We start from the raw sequence: 26,012 nt of genomic DNA on the forward strand, positions 1-26,012 counted from the left end.
TACCATATGCTTTCACTTATATGTGGAATCTGAAATACAAAATAAGTGAACAAATGAAAAAAAAAAAAGAAAAAAGAAACAGAATCATAAATACAGAGAACAGAGACCAAACTGGTGGTTGCCAGAGGGGAGGGGACTGGTTTACGGGCAAAATTGGTGAAGGGGATGAAGAGTTACAAAATTCCAGTTATAAAATAAGTAAGTCACAGGATGAAAATTACAGAATGGGGATATAGTAAGTAGTAGTGTAATAACACTGTATGGTGACTACGCTTACTGTGGTGAGGGAGCTTTATATATAGAATTGTTGAATCACTGGGTCAAATACTTGAAACTAATATAACAATGTTTATCAGCTATATTTCAAGTTTTTAAAAAGTCAGAGTTTTCCGATTAGCCAGTCTTTAAAATCTTGCCAATTACAGTATGCTCATTGCCCAAATGTGTTCATTTGGCCTTTAAGGGATTTTTATAAATAAGAAATCATTTGATAGAAATTTAGTCATGTTTTTATTTCCAGTCATCCTCCCTGCCTTTCCCCAAGCAAAATTCTATAAGTAACATCACTGATAATTTTTCATACTTTTCTCCAGGTAATTATTTCCCTGGTTTATTGAAACACTAAGATTATTAATAAGATGAAAGAGAGAGTAAGAGATTTTATGTGTTGGTTATAAGATTTGAGGATTTTTTTTAATACCACTGATCTAGTTTGGGCTCATTTAAAACACAATGCTATACCCTATAAAGGATTTAATTAGGGAACACAATATGAAAGGATAATGGATTTGGAAAGAGCTAGTTTGTAACAAATAACTTCCCTAATTAGACACTGTAACATGAGAATTAAGAGTAGGCAAACTCCAAATGGTTTATCATTAGAAGCATCTTTCTATATAAGGATCCCCTTTACTTTTCAACTAAAAATGTCCTTGAGGTAATAATGATATTTTACTATGTAAGATATAAACAGAGTGGTTTGGTAAACATAACCAAATTTATACCTTCAAATTAATATTCCTCAAAGGGCTTTTTATTATACATTTGCTTAGATGTGTCTACCATTGTTCAAATTCTGTGGAATTTCTTTGACATCTTCAGAGCCAATTTTAAATCATGCAAATTTCTTTATAACTTATCCTTCCTTTGGTTCCCCAAACTATTATCTAGCTTAATCCAGCATTTGTGTTCTACCCAAAAAATAAAACCTACTCTCAAAGAATTAGTGGCTGCTTCCATTAAGAATATTCCAGTGAGTGCTCCAAAGGTGATTTCAGAAAGTTCAGAATGTCTTTGAGCAATGAAAACTTCATTAAAATACACCCATGACCTTCCAGAGTGACTACCTTGAATGACAACCATGTCCGGATTGAATGAATTCCAGTGTGTTAAAGAAGATTAGATATGTAAACACCTGCACACCCTGTTCAATAAGTGGCAGGGTTTTTTTTCCCTTTAAAAAAAAATCCTCATTATTTTCAAGGCACACCTTTCATTATGCATGAACACAGCTGGTGTAATAGGCAGGACAGTGGTCCTCCAAAGATGTCAGAGATCTAACCCCTGTAATACGGTACTTTACTAGACAAAGGGACTCTTGCAGATGTGATTAAATTAATGAAGCTGAAATGACGAGATTATCCTAGGTCTTCTGAGTGACCTCAGTATAATCACAAAGTCCTTTGAAAAGAGGAGCCAGAGTCAAAGGTGGCAGGAGATAATGACAGTGGAAGCAGAGATCAAAGAGTCAGAGAGATATCTGAAGATGCTACACTCCTGGCTTTGAAGATAGAGGAAGGGGCCACAAAGCAAGGAATGCAGGTAGCCCTAGAAGCTGAGAAAGGCAAGGCAAGGGATTCTCTCCTAGAGCTTGCAGAAGGCACACAGCTCTGTTAACACCTTCGTTTTCGGACTTCCCACTTCCAGAAGGGTAAGGTAATGAATGTATATTGTTTTAAGCCGCTAAGTTTGTGCTCATTTGTTACAGCAGCAACGGGAAACTAATTCATTGGAGACAGTATTGAATTCCTCCTCACCCCCAGGCAGATTTGAAGGTACTAACCTTTTAAAGGCTGTCTCCAAAAGAAACCAGAAACACACAGAGCAAGAGCAGGCTTTTTTGCCTGTCTGTGTCATTGTTTCCATTTCTTGAGAAGAGATCCTGCCAAGGACCTAATCCCTCTCTGTGGTTACTAAGATACCAGGGTTCCCAATGCCACCTACAGTGTCTCCTTGGAGGAGCATTTTGATGCTGTCTTGTCAGGGATAGATGCACAGGAAAACACTCCTGCATCACGACTGACTGGGTGCCTTTACAGAAGTGCTCACTTTGACTCGATCACTGCACAAAATTCACCTGTAATAAATACATCAAGTAGAAGAGTGTACTTGCGCTTTAAAAAAGAAAAAAAAAACGTGCAGAGCCTGCTTACTTTGGCAATGCGTTTAAATAGATGTGTTTGTTAAGAAATCATAAATCAGTAAAAGTCTATGAGGTGCTTTAAGAATGAAGGGTACAGTCTTAAAGCTGCTGAGACTTTTTAAGACTCAGATCATGACAATTCTAAAAACACCAACCTCGGGGTACATGGGTGGCTCAGTCAGTTAAGTCTCCAACTTCATCTCAGGTCATGATCTTACAGTTTGTGAGTTTGAGCCCACATCGAGCTCTTTGCTGACAGCTCAGACCTGCAGCCTGCTTCGGATTATGTATCTCCCTCTCTCTCTCTGCCCCTCCCCCACTCATGCTCTGTCTCTGTCTCTGTCTCTGTCTCTCTCTCTCTCTCTGTCTCTCTCAAAAATAAATACACGTTAAAAAAATAAAATAAAAACATCAGTCTCTGAGAAGACAGCAGGAATTATTTCTGCCCTTCTTCCTGTCTTCCCTCTTGCTTGTATCTTCTGGGTCAGGGGCCATTTCCAATTCAAGATCCCTTGAACAGAAAGACAGAATACAGTTGAGTATTTTTCAGAGTCATCAAGTGGGAGGCTTTATGGTCAGGTTAGGAGTTTGTGACACCATCTGGGCCAGAGAATGAGGACAGGAACTAGCAACTGCACGGAGCACTCACCTTCAGCTCCTTTGGCCAAAATCATCTCAATACGCAGCTTAAGGGAGTACCAGTTACCTCGGTGACAGCAACTCTCCCCAGATGGTTTAAAGAAGCAGAGGTTTTTCATCATTCAGCATCTACTATCTGCCAGAGAATGAGATAAACACCTCTGGACTTTGCTCAGATGTTACCTTCTCAATGAGTCTTTCCCTGACCACCAGGTTTAGAATCACAATCTCCTGCCCCATTCAGCACTCCCTCCCCTCTCCCCTGCTTTAGTTTTCTCCATAGCTTCTATCACCATTGGCATACTATATCTTTTACTTGATTGCCACTTCCTACATAAGATTCCAAGCTCTGTAAAGGCAAGGAATTTATTATTATTTAGATTTCTTATTTCCTAGAATAGTGCCAGGCACCTAGTAGATACTCCATAAATACTTTTGAGTGAATTAACAAAATATTTAAGGGGTCCTTCTGTATGCCATGCACCATCTAGCTTCAGGAAGTAAAACAGTGCAAGGGAGAAAAAATTCCTTCCCTTATGGAAGGTAGTTGTGCTTTAGCATAATTAAGTACAATTTGATAATACAGAGATCAATGGGAGCCCCTGAAGGGGCACCTAATTTGGATTTAGGAAGCCAAAGAGGACTTCCAGAAGGAAGTGTTGTCTCAACTGAGCTCTGAAAGATAAGTCTGAGCAGGCCAGGCAAGAAGTAGTGAGACAGATGGACATAGGAACTCCAACCAGAAGGAACAGCGGGAAGGAACTATGAATCGAGAAGGACCATGACAGGAAGGAACTACAAATGCTTCTGCATGCAGTCTGAAGGGGGGATGGTCAAAGAAGATAATGAAGGGGCAGCTGGTGACAGACCACAAAGGGACTTCTAAACCACATTATAAGTCACAAAGGGGGTTGGGCTTATTCCTGGGAGTTTCTAGAGTAGTAATGACATGACAAAATTTGTAGTTTAGAAAGTTTATTTGCATGGCCTGATAAGGAAGGGGCGGACAGGATAAGGCAAGGAAAGAGGTTCCAGAGAAATTTAGGTGGCTAAGAAGACAGAACTTGGTGACTTATTTGATGTGTGAGTGAGGAAAGATCAATCCATGTTTTATTCACCCATGTGCTCAGCAAATGTTTATCAAGCATGTATTATATATATCTTTATATGGCTCTAGACATATAGCATGAAGAAGATCATGTTTTTACCCTCATGAAGTTTCCCTTCCAAGTTACAGTTAGTTTTGAGTTTCTTTCTCTCCCATCAGAACGTGAGGGAGTAAGATGTGCAAAGATATGAGGAAGAGAGTTCTAAGCAAAGGGACAGCATAAGGGTGAAGGCCCTGAGAATGGCATGTTCAAGACACATAAAGAGTGGATGAAGTTACTGGAAGCAAAAGATGACACTGAGGAAGGAGGTAGGAGCTAGATAGCATAAGGCTAGTGTATATTATATTATATAAGGCTATTACATGAGATCAAGAAAAGCAGCCTGGATTTTTCCTAAGGAAAATCATTAAAATGTATAGAGCAGGGGATTGATACAACCTAATTGGTATTTTTAGATCACTGTGGCTCTGGCTGCTCATGGAGAGTTGACTGTATGGGAACAAGAGTGGTATTGTTTAGACAGTGAGGAGGCCGCTAACTGAAAGATCTGTTGACTTGAAGCCACGCGCCAACTGGAGGTGGCTTGAGGTTGTCGGATACATTTATAAGATAAATCCAATAGGATTTCCTGAGTATTTGTGTGGTGGAAGGTTGAAAGAAAAAGAAAAGTCAGGAATGATTCCTCAGTTATTGGCCTGAGCCACTGGGGTGTGCCATGCGGTGAAATGAGGAAAACGGGAGAAGAGCAGATGTGGAGCAGAAAATGAAGGTTCTGCTTTGGCCACATAGGTTTGAGCTTCCTGTTAGACATCTAGGCAAACCTTGGTATAGGTGGCTGGGGATATGTATCTGGAGTCCAGGGGAGAGGTGAGAGCTGGGATTATTAATTTGGAATCATTTGCACATAGATGGTGCTGAAAGTTACGGTTTGATTACATCACCAATGGGATGAGTATAAATGGAGAAGAGAAAGAAACTGAAAGCTGAGCCCTGGGACATGCCAACACTCAGAGACTGGAGGGAAAATAGGCTAAGGAGAGGCAAGAGGAGAACTATGTTAGACCCTGGAAGCAAGTCAAGGAAGTGTTTCAAGAGGGAAAGAGTGGCCCCTAGATATCAGGGTTCAGGTTTGAGACCTGAGCAACTAAGTCTCGAGTGGTCCCATTTGCCAAGGAAAGAACATATGAGGAGGGACAGTTTGGAGACAAAGATATGAGTTATGTTTGAGCCATGCTGAGCTATAGGTATTTTTGGTACATCCACAGCAGATCAGCAGACTCTGGAGCTTAAGAGACGGGTCCAGATTTGAGATGTAGATTTGGAAGTTATCAGCATCAAGACGACTTTTAACGCCATAACAGACCTCCTTCATAACAGACATCACTCAGGGTTAGTGTGGAGAGATGAGAAGGCACGCTATGGCAAAGTCCTGAAAGCACAACATATGAGAAACAGGAGTCGATCTGGGAACCCATAGACCAGGAACTCATTAAGGAGTCTCAGAAAGATGAAGTGATGGACAGGGAGCTTGGCAGGTAAGGCCATCAGCAGGAGGAAGTGTCAGATGCTGCACTAAGCAAAGTATGTGCTAAAATGTCTGTGTAGGGTTCAAAAACAGGGAGTATATTTTTGAGCGATTTTGATGGTGCTTGGGGAACAGAACCCAGATTGCACTGAGTGGTTGAATGATGTTGAGGGAGATGAAAGCAGTGGCTGAATGCAACTGTTTGCAAGACGTTTGGCAGGGAAGGAAGTAAGAGGTGGGTGACAGCCAAAGACTGGCATATATAGAATGTGAAAAGGAGAGTGCCAAGGGCTGAGCCCTCAGACATGACAACTCTGAGGGACAAAAAGAACAAAATGAGTCCAGAAAAAAACTCAGAAGGGCAGGAGAGGCAGGAGGAAAAAAAAAAAAAAAAAAAAAAAAAAAAAAAGGACAGATAAAATCAAGAGAGGAGAGAATCCAGTGGGAGAATCATCAGTAATGCCAAATGCTGCAGAAGGTTTAGTCAAAAGTGGCTGTGACGTGTAGCTTTGGTGATCGTGGTGAAGAGAGGTGTCAGTATTGCTGCATCTTGAGGAATAAATGGAGCCAAGATACCAGAGGCAGTGGCTGTAGATGAATCTTCCAGGAAGTTGGCTGTGAAGATGGAAAAATAAATAGCTACAGAGCAACTGGGCCTCAAGGGTGAAATCAGCACAGATTTCAAAGCACTATATGGCAAAGGAGAATAGCCAACAGAGAGGAAGGATCAAGAGAGACGTGGGATAGGTGCTGGAAGGAAGGTTCTGTGAGGGGCAGGAGGTCCTGTTCCAAAGAACAGAGGACAGAAGGTTCAGGGCCCGGCAAGTTCTAGAGTACCACTGGCTGTGAACCTCAAGAAAGAAATGCGTGTCCCTTGGCATCTGTCCGCCTGGACAGAGATGTCGAATGTTTTGTTCACTGTGGTATCTCAAGCATCTGTAGCAGTGCTGAACATGCAGTGGGCATTCAATAAACATCTGTTGAATCAATAAATAAGTGACGAGTAGAAGGTGATGAAAATCTGATTTTGTCTTTTTTTTTAATAAAACCTGGAATAGATGAGTTAAACCTAGAAATAGAGTCCAAAAAGTATAAGATGTTCTCCTGTAGCTTTTGAAATTGTTTCTCCCTGCTGTTTTAATGCTGAGAGGAATCAAAAGTAATGCAAAATTAATATTTTATCAGAAAACTTCATTTCCTTCAAAACGTGCTTTGAAATGTGTGCTTTCTGTAACGTTGTTGTTAATGTTCTTATGTTCAATGAATTTGACAAATAAGAAATATGAGTTAGTAGTACTCGGCTGATTTAAGGCAACCTCTTCTCCAAAAACACTCAAGATAGTCACACAGTATCAAAGACCCATCGCTAAAACCAAACTATCCTAATTCCTTTTTTCCTTTGACAAAAATGTTGGATATGTAAGGAAAAAAAAAAACATTCTAATAGGTCTGTGATCGTCTTCCTGGGAAGAGGTATCATATCACAGAGCGGATGTTGATGAGTAGATGTTTCAGCAAAATATAACCATACTTTATGCTGTAATGATTGGCAAAGCAGCAGTTTCCGCTCTGATGGCACAATTCTAATTTTCGTACACTTTGTCTTGTAACCTGCACTTTATTTAACATAAAAGATGCAGGCAATCAGTGATTATTTTTTCAATACCCTTACAGTCTGCTCACTCTCCCAGAGTGCTCTCACAGGTAGAAAGAGCACCCGAGCCTGCTAGATTGAGTTGAGAGTGACCCAGCCTAGACCAATGTTGTTATCACTGGATCCTATATAGTCTCTACCCCGCCTGGACCTTGACTGCTTACACTTACTTTGTACAAGAAGGGCGGCAGACCTGGGATCACCTCTGGCTTTGACACTTAACCACTGTGTGACCTAAAGTAAGTTACCTGTTTTCTTTAATACTCTGTTTTATCATCTGTAAGATGGAAGGAGCAAGAGCCTAGCATTCTGCCTGTTGTGTGGTAGACATTCAGTAAGTGTGAATTCCTTCTTTCTACTTCTAAAATCCAGTTTACTGATAATCAGAGCTTGTTCTTCAACCTGATGAAAGTGCCAGTGATGCTCACCCAGAAGGAATTTGTCTTCTGGGACAGCTCTTCAGTCACCTGAGGCAGATTTCTTTGCAGCCGAGCTGGAGAGTATGTGTCTCCTAATTATCTGTCTTCCAGTGGTCACCTAGATTTCAAGGTACTTGCCCCAGATTTTCAATGCATGATAGTGTCTTTTTTTCCTTTCATTCTTTTTTTATTTTGAGAGTTGAAGCCCAAAAAGCTAAGTGAATATATTTTAACAACTAGGAAGTTCTGATGGGCTGGCATAAGAAGACAAAAAATTCACACGTTTAAATCCTTACCAGAAGACGCAAGAAAAAGTATGGTGAAAATCTTTTTTTTTAAGTTCTAGAAATAGGACATTTCCTGGAAAATGGCTGTCATACAATCAGCACAATGACACATTTTATTAGTCGGGCTCTCTTGGGCAACATGATGGAAGCATGACTCCATCCACCATGAATATTTTAAGACAATAAAATCAAAACATTAAGTCCTAAGGTACAGGGTTGGTGGGGGTGGAGGTGTCAGGAAAAGAATAACTCTGAGAGGGAGAAAAATCTGGAGAGGTAGAGGGAGTGCGAGTGTCTACCAGCAAAGTCTGTTACTGATGAAAGATATTCCAATTGGATTTTCAAATGCCTCTAGGATGGGTACATGTCCAGGCCCCTGAATTACAATGGTTCTTGATTGCGTGTGAATGTGCATTTCCCAAATTATATTCCACTCTCTTCAGCTGGACTGTCTGCCAGAGAAGGACTTTTGTTGTGTCTGTGATACTGAAGATTGTCTTTTTTTAAGATCCTTCCCTGTTAATGCTTCAGTTTTACTCACCGGAGATGAATTTATAATACATATCACTTTTAGCAACTCGGGAGAATTGCCAATTAGAAGCAGAGGAAGGGAAAGTAGGGAAATGTTCTTTTTCCTGGAATTACCTACTAGTTGCCTCAGGTTTAGCCTCTGACAGCTGGGCCGTGTGAGGGGAGCTTTTTCCCGGTGAATAGCCGGAGGGGAGCGCTAATGAGGAGCCGAAGGCCGGCGGAGGAGTCTGTTTTTGGCAGACAATTAGAAAAGAGGGATGAGATCACCTCCTCATTATGCTCTACTGGAATGGGAGCAGTTGGGTAGCGGTTTTTTGTTTTGTTTTAATTTTTTTACAAACCATCTGCTTCCCTTGAAAAAGACTGATCTGACTCTTGTAGATTTTTTACACTCTCATAGCATGTGTTGTTGTATATATTTTGAAAGCAGTATATGCTCAAGAGAGGAAATTTGGAAACCACAGAGAATTTGGGTGATGGGTTGTGATGATTCACTTATCTTATCCAAGATGACCATTGTTAATGTCTTATTCTTATAGATTCTGCTTTTCTCCTTCCAGAGATTTAAAGATTTTATGACTGATAATATGATATGTAGATCTTTAATCAAGAAATGAACTTTTACATAAATGTATATGTATATGTCTATGTCTATGTCTATGTCTATGTCTATGTATATGTATCAGCAAAACCAAACATGGCATTGAAGGAAGGTAGAGGGACTCCTGTTTTCCCCATGAAACCACCCTAGCCAAGGGGGATATCCATTCCCTTCCAAACATTGAGAGAATGGAATATAACTCTCCTTTTTCTCCATTCCTTCTTCCTTCACCCCAAAGAGGAAATAGCTAATTCAATATCCAATAGGGGATTTTACCACTTGGTGGGGTTATTATGCCTTAATAGGAAAGGAAAAGGAGGAAAAAAACTGTCATCCAAGTATTTCATTTCTGTCTGCTTTCTGGATTGGTAAGGACTGTCCCTTGCTAGAAGGACCCCCGAGACAGGGTCCATGGCTTGATGGCCATTTCCTCCAGTATATCTGCCTAAGAAAGATTAGCTAAGTTAAAATTGAGCACATTTTTCTGGACTAGGTCTAATAAAACTGAATTTCTTCATCAGCCAGTAGGAAACATCTTGTCTAGTTGTTTCATTAGCAGTAACAACTGCATAAAGGTGAGAGAGAACTAGAGAGAGAGAGAGAGAGAGAGAGAGAGAGAGGATGCAGCAATCCAAGGATAGGTACATGATTGGCAGGCTACTATGATGTCATATCACAAGTGAGGTTGTTGGACTTTGCATGGTTCTGAGATATGTCAAGGGGAGGATTTATATTCTTTTCATTATTTAATCACCTTGCATTGATCTTGAGAGTCGTGTAACACAGTTACATTTAACCATCACAACCTTATAATTCCGTGCTGGTGATTATGCAGTGCATTTCTGTATAAGTCAGAGATGTATTATCACGATCATCCAAGTACCAGTCGGCCTCAACTAGTCCAGTTATGTAGTGGCTCCGAGTCCTACCACTTGAATTTACTCACAAAGACATTATAGAGACATAGACACACATCAACCAAATATACTCACAGATACAGGCATCAGTACACATTGAGTAAAGTTGAAGGGGCAAAATTCATATTTTGTACAAGAAATAAATTTAATAACATCAGTGGAATGACAGGCGAGAAAATCATGGGAGCAGTAGAATTAGAGACAGAGTAAGGCCAGAGAAAGTTCAGTAGGTTTCATTCAGCGAACATTATTCAGCATCCACTAAATCCCTGGTTCTGAGTGAGATAGGTGGTGGAGGAAAATACGGTAAGAGAGGAGTGACCATGTTGGAGGAGGGGAGGGACTTATGAGTGAACATGAAAACCAGATGGAGTGTATCTGAATCCAGATCAAGGTGGTCTGGGGAATGCTGGCAAATGGAGTTAGCGCAGAAAGGAAGAGAAAAGCTTGAGTGGGTATTGGTAAGATGAGGGGATTGGGATATGTGTGTGTGTGTCTGTGTGTGTGTGTGTATGTGTGTGTGTGTAGGAAAGAGCATAACTAAATGCGATTGAAGACTGCAGAGGAAGATCCAGTGGTAAGAGATTGGCTGAAGCTAAAAAAGACAGGGAGAGAGAGGAGCAAAAAGTTAAATGAAGCTGCGATTCTCCAAATTACTTTAAAAAAAAAAAAGTAATGTTATTTAATGTCGACTTCTGTTATCCTAAAGCACCACCAATACAGACCTCTTTTATTATTAAATAACTTTTGGAAGCTGCACTTGAACTCTGTGGAGACTAGAAGTCCAGGGACTAGTATTTTAGCTTCAAGTCTGGCACTAACTTGCTTTATTATTGGAGGCTCAGTGTCCTTACCCATAAAATAGGTATAATCGTAACTCCCTTAAAGTGCTGTTTTAGAGATAAAGTAAAAATAATGTGTTTTGCAAACTGTAAGTATAAACTTAATACAACCAACTCTAAATGTTATTAAAAGCTACCAAGTTCACATAATAATCCTGGAGCCATCACCTTGGCTTCAGAGAATGTGCCCTGGCCATTAAGCATGGTGTGCCTCAGTGCCACCATCAATAAAATCAGGTCATTTGGTATTGGACACCTCTCTGGCAGATATCATCTAAAGACTAATGACATGGAAGAATTAATTTAAATCTTTAGGAGAAAAAAGAGGTAAATCTAAGGTTGTAATGAGCACTTTTCTTTCCAACGTATTCTTAATTTTTTTGAGACTTTTCAGAGCATAGGAAGAATGCAATCTTGCCATTTGCAATGACACGGAAGGAGCTAGAGAATATAGTGCTAAGTGAAAGAGGTCAATCGGACAAATACAAATACCATATGATTTCACTCATACGTGAAGTTTAAGAAATGAAACAAATGAGCAAAGGGGAAACAAAAGAGAGAGAGAGAAGGGAGAGGCCAACCCGGAAGCAGACTTAACTATAGAAAACTGATGATGACCAAAGGGGAGGGGGCTGCAGGATGGGTTAAATAGGTGATGGGGATTAAGGAGTGCACCTGTTGTGATGAGCACCAGGGGTTGTAAGGAAGTATTGAATCACTATATTGTATACCTGAATCTAACATTACACTATACCTTAACTAACTGGAATTTCAATAAAAACTTAAAAAAAAATAAACAGAAAAGGGGGAAAAGATAATTACGAAATAGTATTCATTTGTTCATTTTTTTGGTGTTGATATTTTATCATTTCTTTTTGGATATAGAAATGTATGCAAAGAAAGTAAATCTACTAAATGTTCATGACAGAATCGGAAGGGTTTTTGTCTTTTTTAACAGTCCCCATCTCTAGCAGTATCTATTATCATGCTTTTCTCTTTTATTACTCCAACAACCACTTCGCTGAGTAGTTAAGCTACCCGAAAACTATTGGAAAATGATTTTGTCAGTATGGTTCGTGCTATATGACCACAGGGGAAAGGCTGGAGCCGAAAATCACTGCAAAGTAATAGCCTGTTTACTAATAGAAGCTCCCAAATGTTTGTTTCTGTAGTTACAGACACAGTGATAAGACCTCTACCTGTAACAATTTCTGTCATTGACCTTTATTAAAATATTGTTTTGTGGGGGCACCTGTGTGGCGCAGTTGGTTAAGCGTCTGACTTTGGCTTCAGGTCATGATCTCACAGTTTGTGAGTTCAAGTCCTGCATCCGGCTCCGTGCTGACAGCTCAGAGCCTGGAGCCTGTTTCAGATTCTGTGTCTCCCTCTCTCTCTGCCTCTCCCCTGCTCATGATCTGTCTCTGTCTCTCTCTCAAAAATAAATAAACATTTAAAAAAAAGTTTTTAAATACTGTTTAAAAAAAAAAAAACAGAACTCCCACTGGTACCAATAGTTTGAGTGACCTTGAGCACATCACTTCATCTCCTGAAACCTCTGAGTCTCCAGCTTTTAAATAAAAGGGGTGGAGGGGTCAAGATGACTCTAAACTGAGGGGCACTTGTAAATGTGCATGAGCACTTTTTTAGTGGCCAGTGCCCAGTGATACTAAATGCCCTGCAGAGAGCAAGGGACAGTCCTACAAAATACACTGCCCCACCCAAAATGCCAGCAGCAGCCTAAATTATCCCTAATGTCCCTTCTGACAGTGAGTGATAACAAGTGTCTGTCCATTCATTAATTCATTCAGCCACCCATTGTTGATCCCTACTGTATGCTGGGCACTAAACTTCCCTAGATGAATGTTCTAGAAGCCCTGGCTTAAATTGTACCTTTCGTTATCTTTTCCCCTTCCTTTTAAATGTCTTCTCCATGCATAGGACCATGTGACATGTACAAATAAGGATTTTTCAACTAAATCTGTTGAGGCAATACCCCAGGACTTATGTACTGTGGGGTTTCTAATGACATTGAGAACCAAAAAGGCTCACTCAGTCCTCCCCAAAGACTGAATGATGGCCTGGTTTGCCTTTAATAATTCACGAATGAAGGGGCGCCTGGGTGGCTCTGTTGGTTAAGCACCTGACTCTTGATTTTGACTCAGGTCATGAACTCACGGTTTGTGAGTTCAAGCCCTGCATCAGGCTCTGCACTGACATTGCAGAGACTGCTTGGGATTCTCTGTCTCCCTCTCCCTCTCCCTCTTTCCTGCTCATTCTCTATCTTTCTCTCTCAAAATAAGTAAATAAACATTAAAAAAATTTTTAAATAGTAATTCAGGAATAGAGGTCTTCAGCTCCACTAACCAAGGGCTTCCAGCTAGACAGTGAAATCCAAATTATAGAGTATGTAGCTAAATATTTCAACTGCCGATTCAATCATTTCTAATTTTTAAAACAAAACACCAACTGTTTTACACCCAGTGAACAGTTTTCACTGGCAAACTCAAATGTCCTAATATACTTAAATGGCATTTGAGGCCAGTTGTACTAAACTGCCTCAGAGCATTTTACCATATCAAGTAGGATCATTAACTTGCTAATTAACTGTGCATTGAGCAACTCCAGCTGTAGTGCAATCCTATCAGCCGCCACCCTGATACAGAGTTCCTCCGGGAGTGCGGTGACCTCTAGACTCAGCCCCCAGCCATCGCATCCACGTGGCCCTCCATCACCTTATCTCACATCACCCCCAGGGACAGCTTACAATTCTGATTGTTTTTGTTGCAAACGAAACTGCTGCACAGAGAAGCTTGAGGGTCTGCCAGACCGCAAAACCTTTTGGGATAGAAGGGATTCTGAGTGCTGGCTGCTTTACAGAGCCAAAAAGTCATGCTGATGGTCAGGGATGCTCTGCAAACACGCAAAGATTTTTCATCCTTTCATGAATTTTGGGTATTATTGATCATTAAAAATACCGTATGCACTTGTTCAGTCACTATCATTGGATACTTCTCATGAACACAGCAGGATCTGACTAATGAGAATGCAGTCCTGCTTTCATAGACCTCTGGACACGTGGGGAAGTTAGACATTGTGCCAATAATTCTGTGCTCATTAAGTATTATTGCAATTGACACTATAAAGGAAAAGTACGGGATATAAGGAAAGCATCGATGGTCCTGACCTAGCCTGGGGACCCGAGAGGCTCTCTTGAGAAGGCAGTATGTAAGTGCAGGCCTGAAGGGCAATGAAGCGGGAGTTCGGGAATTGAGTGGGGCATTCCAGATGAAGGAGAATGCATGATTGAAGACCCTGAAGCAGGAAGGAGGGGCTTATTCTTTTTTTTTTTTAATTTTTTCAACTTTTTTATTTATTTTTGGGACAGAGAGAGACAGAGCATGAACGGGGGAGGGGCAGAGAGAGAGGGAGACACAGAATCGGAAACAGGCTCCAGGCTCCGAGCCATCAGCCCAGAGCCTGACGCGGGGCTCGAACTCACGGACCGCGAGATCGTGACCTGGCTGAAGTCGGACGCTTAACCGACTGCGCCACCCAGGCGCCCCTGGGAGGGGCTTATTCTGAGTAAGAAAGGATACAAGCTTAGTCCAGGTGGCAAAAATGGGAGAGGGTGGCATGAATGGATTTGAGAGATGTTTAGAAGATGGAATTGACAGAACTTGGTGGCCAACAGGATGCAGGCAGTTAGAGCAGAGGCGTATAGGGATCACTGCCCTGTGTCTGACTGCTGGGTGGTAGAGTTACTTGTCTAGGATTCTAGCAGAGGAGCAGTACCCGGCAGTGGGCCAGAATCACCAATTTCTCGTTCAGTACATGGAGTTTGAAGTCCTATGAGATACAGTTTGTCTAGTGGAGACCCTGTCTCACATGGGTTATCCAAAGGTCACTGTATCTTACCAGAGTGTAGGAGAAACAACCCGTTCCGTGGAGCCAAGAGCACGTGTTGGGAAGCACGGTGATAGACCAGCGTTGACGCCCTTGTAGCTCAACAAAATGTTTTCTCATGTATTATGTCAGAGCTTCACAGGGATCTTTGGGGGAAGTCAGTGGATTATTATCTTCATTGTACTGGCAGGACACTGAGGCTTCCTGAGCTTGTGATTTGCCTATGGTCACACTACTGTAAGTAAGGCTCTGGGACTCAAACTGAAATCTCCTGACTCCGGGCACAAGGGTCTTCTCATTGCACCACATTAACTTGCTGCAAGATTGGGGCCACCTCTCTACCAAGTCCTGAGGTTTCCATGTCACATGGAATCTCGTTATTAGCACAAAATACGTAAGAAATGAAATCAAAGATTTTTTTTTTCTACACTCTGTTTATCCTTCCCTCTCTCACTGTCTTTACTCTTCCCTCTCTCACTCTCTTTACTCTTTTTTTACTATGGTATTTTTTAAAGTCTTTGTAAACTTGAGAGTAATATTTGTATTTAGAACAAATTTACAAGTAGCGAGGAGATAGTTTTTGGGAGAAATTAAGTTCAACCGTTGTCTAAATTCTACTAATTTATAAAACATGGTAAGACCTCTGCCCCCTTACCTCCCATTCCCAGATTTACTCTTAAAATAGTGGAACCATCTAAAATGGCTCAGTGTCCTCTCTCTCAAGTAAGGGGTTCTGGTGGAGTCCGGGCGCTGAGGAAAATGGGAAACAGAGCTGCCCTGACCCTGTAAGGGCAGGCGACTCTCCACCACCAACCTGTCTTATCCACTGGCCTTCTCCCCTTTCCATCCAAGCCTGGAGGATGTTTAAGTAAAGCTAGTTTGTGCTTGTTTCAGAGTCTGTTTTAACCGAAGCAGTTCTGGGTCTACACAGAAACTGAGGTTCAGGGGAAATAGCCTTTCTACAGGGCTAAGTGATTTTTCTTTATTATGTGGAAAGCTTCCCCCTGAACCTCCTCTTGTTTACCTCCCTCCTTCCCTATAGCTCTTGGACTGTTTTGTGATCCCGGTGGTGATTTTGCTCTCCTGGTTCTTCCTGCTGATCCGGTACAAGGCTGTGCATTTCCTCGGCATCTTTGTCTGCATCCTGGGAATGGGCTGCATGGCAGGAGCGGATGTGCTTGTGGGAAGGCATCAGGGAGCAGGTGAGTTTCTAGGTGTTCACCATGTTACGTGCTTATGTGGGTAAGGCCAAAGCAAGACACAGAATGTTCATGGTGGGGTAGAAACTAGGAACCGGGTCTTCTCAGTGCCTGTGTCTTACTCATGTTTGTTCCCCGACACCTCGAACAATGACACATGGGAGGTGCTTAATCCATGTTTCTTGAGTGAATGAAGGAAGCAAAATACAGATATTCTGCCCTTTTTACATGTATTCAGAAACATTCAGATGGTATTTAAAGTTGAGTCAGGACCTATATGGGGGATATTTTGCAGGCCATTGCTGGCTGGCCCAAACCAGCTGGTTAGAAATAGTGTCACTGGGTCACTGGAGCCTTCCCCACACCTCACCCTCCAACTCTTTCTTTCTCATGTCAGAGAAAGACTGAGCTTTCAAACCATTGGGTGGAGGTTGATATATAATTTAAGAGTGGATATTTGAAGTTTGAAGACTAGATTAGGAATACTTCATATTTTTATGGGGGAGAGCTAAATTTAGTCTCATTGTGCATGGTTTTTTGTTTATTTGTTTGGGGTGAGGGAGGATTTGTGGTTATCAATCACAGCTTATAGACCTTCAAGGTAAAGCTTCAAGATTTACTCATCAAATTGCTATGAATCTGATGGGGATCCCTGATCCAGGATGGTTTCCAGAGAACCCTTTTTAAAGCATTGCAGTTCTTTAAAATGTACAAAAATTCTTATGCTACATAAGGTTTTAGGGGACATGAAAAATAACCTCGTTTTTTAACATCAAGAATGGGATAGAAAGTATTTACGTTTCTATAGTTTTTGGATTTGCCCTGTCTTCTAGGTAATTAATTGATAGTCAAAATTGGGGCATTTCTTGTAATGAGACTAGATTGTAGGAAGTACCTGAAATAAATACAGTTTATGTTTTTAAGTTGCACTATAGTACATTACAGCTGAAACAGACCTCGTTCGGCAGCTTTATATATGACACACAAGAACACCAAGGTACAGGGAAGCCAAGTGAGTTCCCAAGGTCACAGAGCTGAGAGAGCAGGGTCTAGGACCCCAGGCTCTTGACCTCTGGGACAGGCTTCCTTTCTTTTTCCACATCTCTGGGAGCTACAGATACAACACAGAGCAAAAGAGAGACAGCCGTGGTCCTCACAAACATAATCAATCCCATCTCAACAGGTAAGCTAAAAATATGTATACCAGCTTTTCCTAGAATCTCTTCTATGAAACAGTGGTTCCATGGGATATCAATAGATGTTTTATGAAAGGACCAGTTTTATGCTCTATAACCATCGTGATCCTGATATGAATAATCTCTTTGAACCAATCAGAGTATGTTTGTCAGAAACAATGTGGTTATTTGTTCTAAAGTCATAATTTAATTTCATTTTCTCAGCTTTACTTGTAGGATGTAAACATAGACTAAGCAGAAGCATGTACCCTTATTTTGAAAATTCTGCTTTGCTGAACCTTAGCCATTGGCCCCCAGCCATCATCTTGCATCTCCTAGTCAAGAAAGACAATTGCTCTAATAAATCTGGATGTTTAAGCCCAGAATGTTAAACTAAATTGAATTGATTTCACTAGAGGATATTCACTACTCCTGGAAAAAAAAAAAAATGTTCTCTTGATTTCAGATGAGGTGTTAGGAAAGGAGTAATAGTATTAAAGAAAAGAAAGTAAGTCCATTTAAGGTCTTTCAAAAGTAGCCATTTTTTTATTATTTAAAAAAAATTAAGTTATTTATTTATTTTGAAAGAGACAGAGACAGCATGAGTAGGGGAGGGGCAGAAAGAGGGAGAGAGAGAATCCCAAGTAGGCTCCATGCTGCCAGCGCAGAGCCCAATGTGGGGCTCAAACTCACAAAACTGTGAGATCATGACTCGAACTGAAACCATTGCTTAACTGATTGAACCACCCAGGCACCCCAAAAGTAGTGATTTTTAAAACAGTGCAGAGTAACTCAAACACACTAGAGTGGGTTTCACCTGTAGAAGACTTACAGCACCATCCTTTTTGTGACATGTGAAGTGCTCATGTTAACAGAATTAAGATTTATCATCTTGGAGTACCTTCTCTGCTGAAGTAATGGTGCCCAAGTAGATGATATGATGTTCTAAGGGCAGCCCAAATACAGGATCCAAGGGTTTATTTTACAAAATAAATTAGGCAGCAATGTAAGCCACCATATAAAATATTTTGAAAGAAGAAAAAGACACACTAGTTTGAAGGACAATATAATCTTAAAATTGGTGTGCATCATTATGCAAAGTATCCCATTTGTTTTCACCTTTGTGGTAGAATTGATTCAATGTTATTACTTAGCCAGGGACAAAACTTTACCAAAATACTTGAGTCACTCACCAGAACTTCAATCGGGCATTCAACGCAATATAAATTGCCATCACTCTATCGAGAGCTTTTCATAGGAAAAGAGAATGTCCGTCTCAATCCTTTTTGTATTGCTGAAGCTGTGGTTCACCTTAGCTTGGGATTTTGAAAATTCTTTCCTCAAGCACAATGATAATGGCCTGTTCAATGTTACCTTGACTTCACTTCATTATAATTAAAATAATTGTTCGAATCCCTTTGTTAGACTGTTTCTTCATCAGCTACCCAGGAATCCCTCATTTTGATTTAAGCCTTGCTAAAGGAATCTTCTCAGATGGCAGCAGGTGATGTGAACTGTAACTGTCAGGGCGCACAATGATGTGCCAGGAACCGTGCTTCTCAGGAAGCTTTGCCGGCAAGTTTGCCCACGGCAGACGGAAGTGGAGAGAAGGTATCCCCAGTCCGTGGCATTGGAGGCTCGGCCTTGCAGCCGGCAGTGTGTTGCGCAAAGTGGGAAGGGAAGGTTAGAAAGTCATAAGATTTAGGTAAAACCCAATTAAAGTAGCTCCCTTTTACAAAATATATGTCTTGCTCTTCAAAATATCATCTTTCTACCATAATACATTTATTGCACCTTTTAGTTCATTTATTTTTTTTTTAATTTTTTTTCAACGTTTATTTATTTTTGGGACAGAGAGAGACAGAGCATGAACGGGGGAGGGGCAGAGAGAGAGGGAGACACAAAATCGGAAACAGGCTCCAGGCTCTGAGCCATCAGCCCAGAGCCTGACGCGGGGCTCGAACTCACAGACCGCGAGATCCTGACCTGGCTGAAGTCGGACGCTTAACCTACTGCGCCACCCAGGCGCCCCTAGTTCATTTATTAAAGCTGTTAGATACATATAACAACATTTTGTTTTCTTATTATTAGCCCGAATTTTATAGTGATTTCAAGGAAGAGAAAATATTTTCTTTTTTTTTTTTTACGTTTATTTATTTTTGACACAGAGAGAGACAGAGCATGAATGGGGGAGGGCCAGAGAGAGGGAGACACAGAATCTGAAACAGGCTCTAGGCTCTGAGCTGTTAGCACGGAGCCTGACTCGGGGTTCGAACTTACGGACCGCGAGATCATGACCTGAGCCGAAGTCGGCCGCTTAACCGACTGAGCCACCCAGGCGCCCCGAGAAAATATTTCAAGGAGCTCGCTAATGGAACACAATCAAGGGACAGTGACAATTTTTTTGGTGCCAGCCACTTTCCCATGCATTATCTCATTTAATCCTCCTAACTGTGCAAAGAAAGCTTTCTTATTCTTCCTTTTGCAGCTGAAGAAATCAAGGCTAAGGGAGATCAGAAGCGTGTGCAAGGGCACACCAATAGTAAATGGTGCGGCCTAGATGTAAATTCTAGCCAGTATCCTTTCTGCTACACCACTTAATACTTATTTTTCTATCCTTGTGACCCTTATAAGAAATATATAGCTGTTCTATTATAGTTAATTGCGATAAATGATGGTCCCAGATTCCCCAGAATGAAAGGGTTTCCTGAGATGAAGGAATTTGGTGTGAAAACCAAGAGAGTCCCAGGAAAACAAGGCAGTTGATCACATTTACAACTCAAAAATATTCAGTGGGATGGGTTCATTTTCATAAATCACATTAATAGTCTTTCAACACTCCAGAATAGTGTAATTCATCATTTATTTCTTGAAATAATGGTACGTAGTAGTCTTAAGTCCTCTTCCCTATTCTTCTTCCACTGCCACACAGACACAAATGTCCCCCCAAACAACGCTTAAACAAAAATCTAATAAGGAAAACCAATTCTTGCAAAGCAATTATGACTGTGTTGATTAGAATCAAGAAGCGATCCAAAATGAGAAATGGCCAATCCATAGAGACAGGTGCTTTTCAAAGAGAATGACTGATTCTTTTCAGTCACCATTTAGTGAACTGTTAGTCAGTGCCCAATGATATATGAAGCAATTCATTTTCTTTAAATTATTTTATGTACATTACTTTGCTGTAATCTCAAACTAACCTCATTCTGAAATAAGGAAACTGATGTGCTGAAAGATTGTATAGCTTGTCCAGTACAAAACATTATCACTGAGCATGGTTTCATACATACATAAATGACAGCTTTTCTGGGTATTATTTCCCCATGAACATTGTACAAAAATTGGTTCCACTGCATCAGGTATCTATTGCACTGAAGGTGCATAAAACATGGAGTAATATGTTGTAATCTCCAGGGAACGAGATACAAATTGTAGATATAAACTATTAGTCCTAGAACTTTCTTATACTTACATCAAACACTTCATTATATGATATAGTTGAATAAAATCATGCCCTGGTTAATTTAGTTATATTTAATCAGCCAAATTATCATACATGCTATATGTATATGCATCCATTTTCAAAGGTTTGAAAACTGATAAATACATTTACAAATGAAAATTTAATAAATAACATTTAAATTTTTATCACTGATAATTAAGAAAGCACTTCTGAACTTGCACTTACATAAAACTGTATTATTCTTAACAGTCATTATTATGCCCTGGTGAAAATTCAAAGTACTGGGGAATAGATTTCATATGGTCAAAGGCCAGGTAACAGAATAGGCTAAAACTGTACAAATGTAGAGTTTAAAAAAGATTAGTGAGACTATTCAGTAATGCAGCATGGCCTCTTTTTAGGACTTATGAAAGATAGACTGATGTTCTGCTAATTTCTATTAAAATATCTCATTATAACTTAGCTTTCCTGAATCCATTCATATAATTTCATTAACCAAAAATTCTGTTTAAGCAGCACTTCTTTACTTCACTAATACAACAATAATTGATATTCATAATAATGACCCCCATGTCATCACAAGATTCTGAAATGGCTCCTGAGTAAAAAGAGACTGAATTATATTCATTATAACCTTACAATTTTAGTAATGGATACTTTTTTATTTTATGGGTTATTCCTCAAATGAACTACTTAAAATTAAAAGCTTTGTCATTATTTTCTACTCGACACATGAAAAAGATGAATCAGGTTGCTGAAGATGACCTTCTCTGTCAAAGCAACCTTAATGGCCCCGTGAGATGCACCCAAGGACCTCTCTGGAGCTTTGGTTGTTCATTGACACCTCTTTGCGCTCTTGGCTCATCTGTTCTCCATGAATCAGGGAGGGCACCCCACCCTCACAGATCCAGATTCTCAGCCCATTCCCTGGAGGGTGATGCCAGCAAGGTCTCCTGCCTTTCAGGGTCTCTCCTCCCCGCCTTCCGATCCTTACCAGGAGTGGGAAATTTGCTTTCGAAAGAGTGACACCTTTAAAGTACAGTTGCCCCTTGGACAGCAGACTTTTGAAATACACGGGTCTGCTTATACATGGATTTTTTTCAATAAATGCAGTACATTTAACATTTTCTTTTCTCTAGCCTACTTTATTGTGAGAATATAGTATATAATACATATACAAAATATGTGTTGTTTGTATTATTGGTAAGACTTCTGGTCAACGGTAGGCTATTAGTAGTTTAAGTCTTTGGGGAGTCAAAATTTATATGCAGAGTTTTGACTGCATTGGAGGTCAGCACTGCTAACCCTCTGCATTGTTCAAGGGTCAGCTGTAAATATAGAATCTCCCAAGGTGACCCCAGGGGCAGGAAGGAGGAGGTCTTTCCCCAAGCCCAGCCCAGATTCTTTTATGTGAAGTCATTTCCTAGAGAATGCTCAGTGCTCCCAACTGAACACAGAGAATCTGGTTCTCCAGTTTTAGATTGTTCCAGCTAATCTGGGAGTCCAGAGCTACTCTAAGGTGAGCCCCTTCCCTAGAATCATGCTGGAGAGAGCACCCTTCTCCTCCAGCATTTCTTGTGCCCCCGAGCAACATACCTGCCAAGCTCCCATGTACAGACCTGTACAGGACAGAGCTGGAGACTACTTGGGTACAAGCCCACATAGGTTGCTAACTTCCACTCTCCCTCCCTGGCTTCATACTTCCTAGAGTGGAATTTGCTTCATTATAGGAAAGAGCTGGGTAAGGCATTTATTAAAAATTGGACCAACCCAAACCAACCCAAATTGATTTTCATGAAAAAAAAGTTAATGTAAGAATGAATCACATGTATTTAGTTCTTACATTACTTACTTTAGGGGAGTTGCAAATTTCAACCCATGATCCCTTTCACTCTCATTTTCTAAGCAAGTACACATTTTGCCCATGGTCAAAATAAAGAGTCTGAAGTACTTCTGTCATAGCTTCTCTCCCTGGATAGCAAAGAGTGGAGATTCAGACTGATTCTGTTTGTTCTACACCACGTTCGCCAAACTGTTAGAAAGCACCCTGCAGCAAATATAACATGTGCACATATTAGCATATATTCCTAGACATATATCTAGTCAGAAGACATGGGGCTTTGTAGAGACACTGCAATCTAGAAGCAGCTGGTCCCTTTTTTTAGGTTAAGGAAGACTTCTGGTTGGGCAGACATAGGCAACCTGTTAATAAGAGAACATATCTGCAGCACAGATAAACAAACTTTACTAAATCATAATTGGCAAGTTACCGGACTTCGATAAAAACATCAGAATGAAGTAGACAAAGGAAGCTCAATGTGCTGGTGCCAGATTCTCATGAAGAAAATGTTAATGAAGCTGTGTTTGTGGTTTTGGTTCCTAGGGGAAAATAAGCTGGTAGGGGATCTTCTGGTCCTAGGAGGGGCCACACTGTACGGTATTTCTAACGTCTGGGAAGAATACATCATCCGAACCCTGAGCCGAGTGGAATTTCTGGGAATGATTGGACTCTTCGGGGCATTTTTCAGTGGAATTCAATTGTGAGTAAAAATCATGAGTAATTCAGATAGTAGATACCCTTAGGGCTTATTCTAATTCTTTTCATTAGGGTATGGTTGGTCACTTTATTTTATAAAAATCCAGACTGGAAACCTTTCACTAATCTCCTACATGAAATCCGAAAATTCAGTATCTTTCTTAGTGAACTTCTTCAAAACTAAAGAAGTTTGTTGTCAATTATTAGAAAAACGCTTAGTGGACTTTGTACAGAATTTACAAGAAAACTTTAGAAGTACATTGATTTCTCCAAACCAGCTAGTGGGTTTTTACATAGAGAAATAGAATAAGTGTAAATGCCATGATATGATGTACTTCCAAAAAGGACATCTGTTTACTAGTGACTATAAAACATACAGTATAGGGGCACCTGGGTGGCTCAGTCAGTTAAGCGTCCAACTTTGGCTCAGGTCATGATCTCGTGGTTGGTAAGTTCGAGGCCCACATTGGGCTGTGTGCTGACAGCTCAGAGCCTGGAGCCTGCTTCGGATTCTGTGTCTCACTCTCTCTTTGCCCCTCCCCTGCTCACGCTCTGTGTCTCTCTGTCTCAAAAATAAATAAAACATTAAAACAAATTTTTTTAATAAAAAAAACATACTGTATAAGTTTGCCCTTTCATAAATGTTTTCTTTTATTGCCTGTGGATTTACCTGAATGAACCATATTTCAAATTCATCTCTTAGGAATTTAGTGTTTCTACTTTCCTTAAACAGATAAAGATATAACACAAACATTCACTAAGCATCAAAAAGTCCAAAACATCAATTTTGCAATAATCCTTCATTGGAGCATATAAGTCATCCCTGACTAGTGCCTCAGAATTGTGAGAATAAGGGTCAAACAAAGTGTAATTTTCCATCAATAAGGACTATATGTTTCAGTTTCATGTAAGGGGTAAAGAATGATATGGAACAGCCTCCAGTGTAATTTCACCAAATCGCTTCCTATGAGGCAAGTGCTTTGTAATTGTATTGATTCAGTATCAAATTATTTACGGAAGATATTTTGGCATCACCTTAACCATGGTTTGCAAATAAGCTATTTCCAAGGATCCTCCAAGTTTTGGTATGCTGAGATATAGGAGGAAACCTCCATAGCAAACAAGGCACCGAGGTGAGGAGAGTCTCCAAAAACGATTTATTTTTGATTCATTTTGAAAGTGAGATGGCATTTTAAAGCTCCTAAATTTGGTACTTCAGCTTTGTGAGAGGAAAAGAAATTGCCTAGTTCAACTATTCATAACCAGCACTTTGTAGATCGATGACTCATTTTATGGATTATTATTCTCGAAGCCAAAAAATATGATCAGACACCTAACACTCATTTGCTTCAGTTATAGTCCATTCGCGCTAACTGAGCCCCTTCGGGCCACTGCTGCCAAAATGACAGAAGTGGCACAGGGGAGTGTTTGGCAAATGGAGTAAATTGAGGGCACGCTGTAACCAACGTAATGCTGCTGGTGGAATGATGCCAGCTTCACCTCCTGGTCCTGTTCGAGAGCAGCGGTTCTCAAAGTGTGCTTCTCTGACCGGCAGCACCGGCACCACATGAGAGCTTGTCAGCAATGCACGTCTCTGGGCCCCACCCAGACCTACTGAATCTGAATCTTGAGGGAAGGAGCATGAGCACCTGTTTCAGCATGCTCCCCAGACAGCTTTTTCGTGCCTTTTAAGTTTGGGAACCACTGCCTTGGAGAATCCTCATTCAGAAAACTGATTTAAAAAAAAATAATAACCATAGCCACAAGCACAATAAATTTCCATACCTCACCATTGACGTTTTAGAACATCTAAGCAAGAAGAAACCAAGGCTGCAGGCAATCTGGTGAAAAGGCCAGTGGAAGGCTAGAGCTCCGCCTTGCCCACTGCACACCCTCACCACTGGTGCTGGCCATACCTAGCAAGATCCTTCACGGGTAAACCTCAGGTTGCCAGATTAGACTTGCCTATCCCTGGCCCGAAGTTATTTTTATTTATTTATTTATTTTTAATGTTTATTTATTTTTGAGACAGAGAGACAGAGCACAAGCAGGGGAGGGCAGAGAGGGATGGGGGGGGACACAGAATCTGAAGCAGGCCCCAGGCTCTGAACTGTCAGCACAGAGCCCGACGTGGGGCTTGAACTCACGAACCGTGAGATCGTGACCCGAGCCGAAGTTGGACACTTAACCGACTGAGCCACCCAGGTGCCCCTACCCGAAATTATTTTTAAAATTCAGTTGGTTGTTTCATGACTTGTATAAATCTGGTAAATAAAAAAAAAAAAAAAAAAAGAAAAGTAGGTTGCATTATAATCTTGCTCATCAGGTCCGCTTTCTTTAAATCTGCAGAGCTATAATGGAGCACAAGGAGCTGTTAAAGGTGCCCTGGGACTGGCAAATAGGTAAGGGGTTTGCTCACCTAACATGCTGTTTTTAGTAAACCCTGAGGGATATATTTGAAGAGTGATGTGGGCGGTAGTGGGGCATGAACCATGAAAGGATTTAAAATGCAGAGGACGAAAGAAAATGTTAAATCCCTTGTCATTTTAGGAATTCTTGTACACAGTAAGAGACTGAACCATATGATTCATAATGTTTCCTAATTGAGCTTCTGCCCATTATCATCGTCAAGATGCCATTAGTGTAGACACACAAGTATGTTATTAGGTTAAAGACCAACCAGAAAGAAAAAATGCCCAGAGGCAGTGGTGGGACATAAATGGTAGCAATTTTCTGTAGCCAAGAAACACAAAACTTATGTGATCATTAAAAAGTGGCACTTCAGCA

At 40.7% G+C, this 26,012-nt stretch overlaps 1 protein-coding gene across 1 annotated transcript in view; it reads left to right on the forward strand.

The window, feature by feature from the left end:
• SLC35F1 (solute carrier family 35 member F1) overlaps positions 1-26,012 on the forward strand; it is a 407,965-nt gene that overhangs the window by 340,694 nt on the left and 41,259 nt on the right. Inside the window, exons 4-6 of the mRNA XM_030316237.1 lie at positions 15,892-16,051; positions 23,073-23,229; positions 25,575-25,627. Of these exons, the coding sequence (XP_030172097.1) occupies positions 15,892-16,051; positions 23,073-23,229; positions 25,575-25,627 (370 nt within the window). The remainder of the gene's footprint in view (positions 1-15,891; positions 16,052-23,072; positions 23,230-25,574; positions 25,628-26,012) is intronic.

Source organism: Lynx canadensis, chromosome B2 (genome assembly GCF_007474595.2).
Source record: "Lynx canadensis isolate LIC74 chromosome B2, mLynCan4.pri.v2, whole genome shotgun sequence".
NCBI classification, from domain to species: Eukaryota; Metazoa; Chordata; class Mammalia; order Carnivora; family Felidae; genus Lynx; species Lynx canadensis.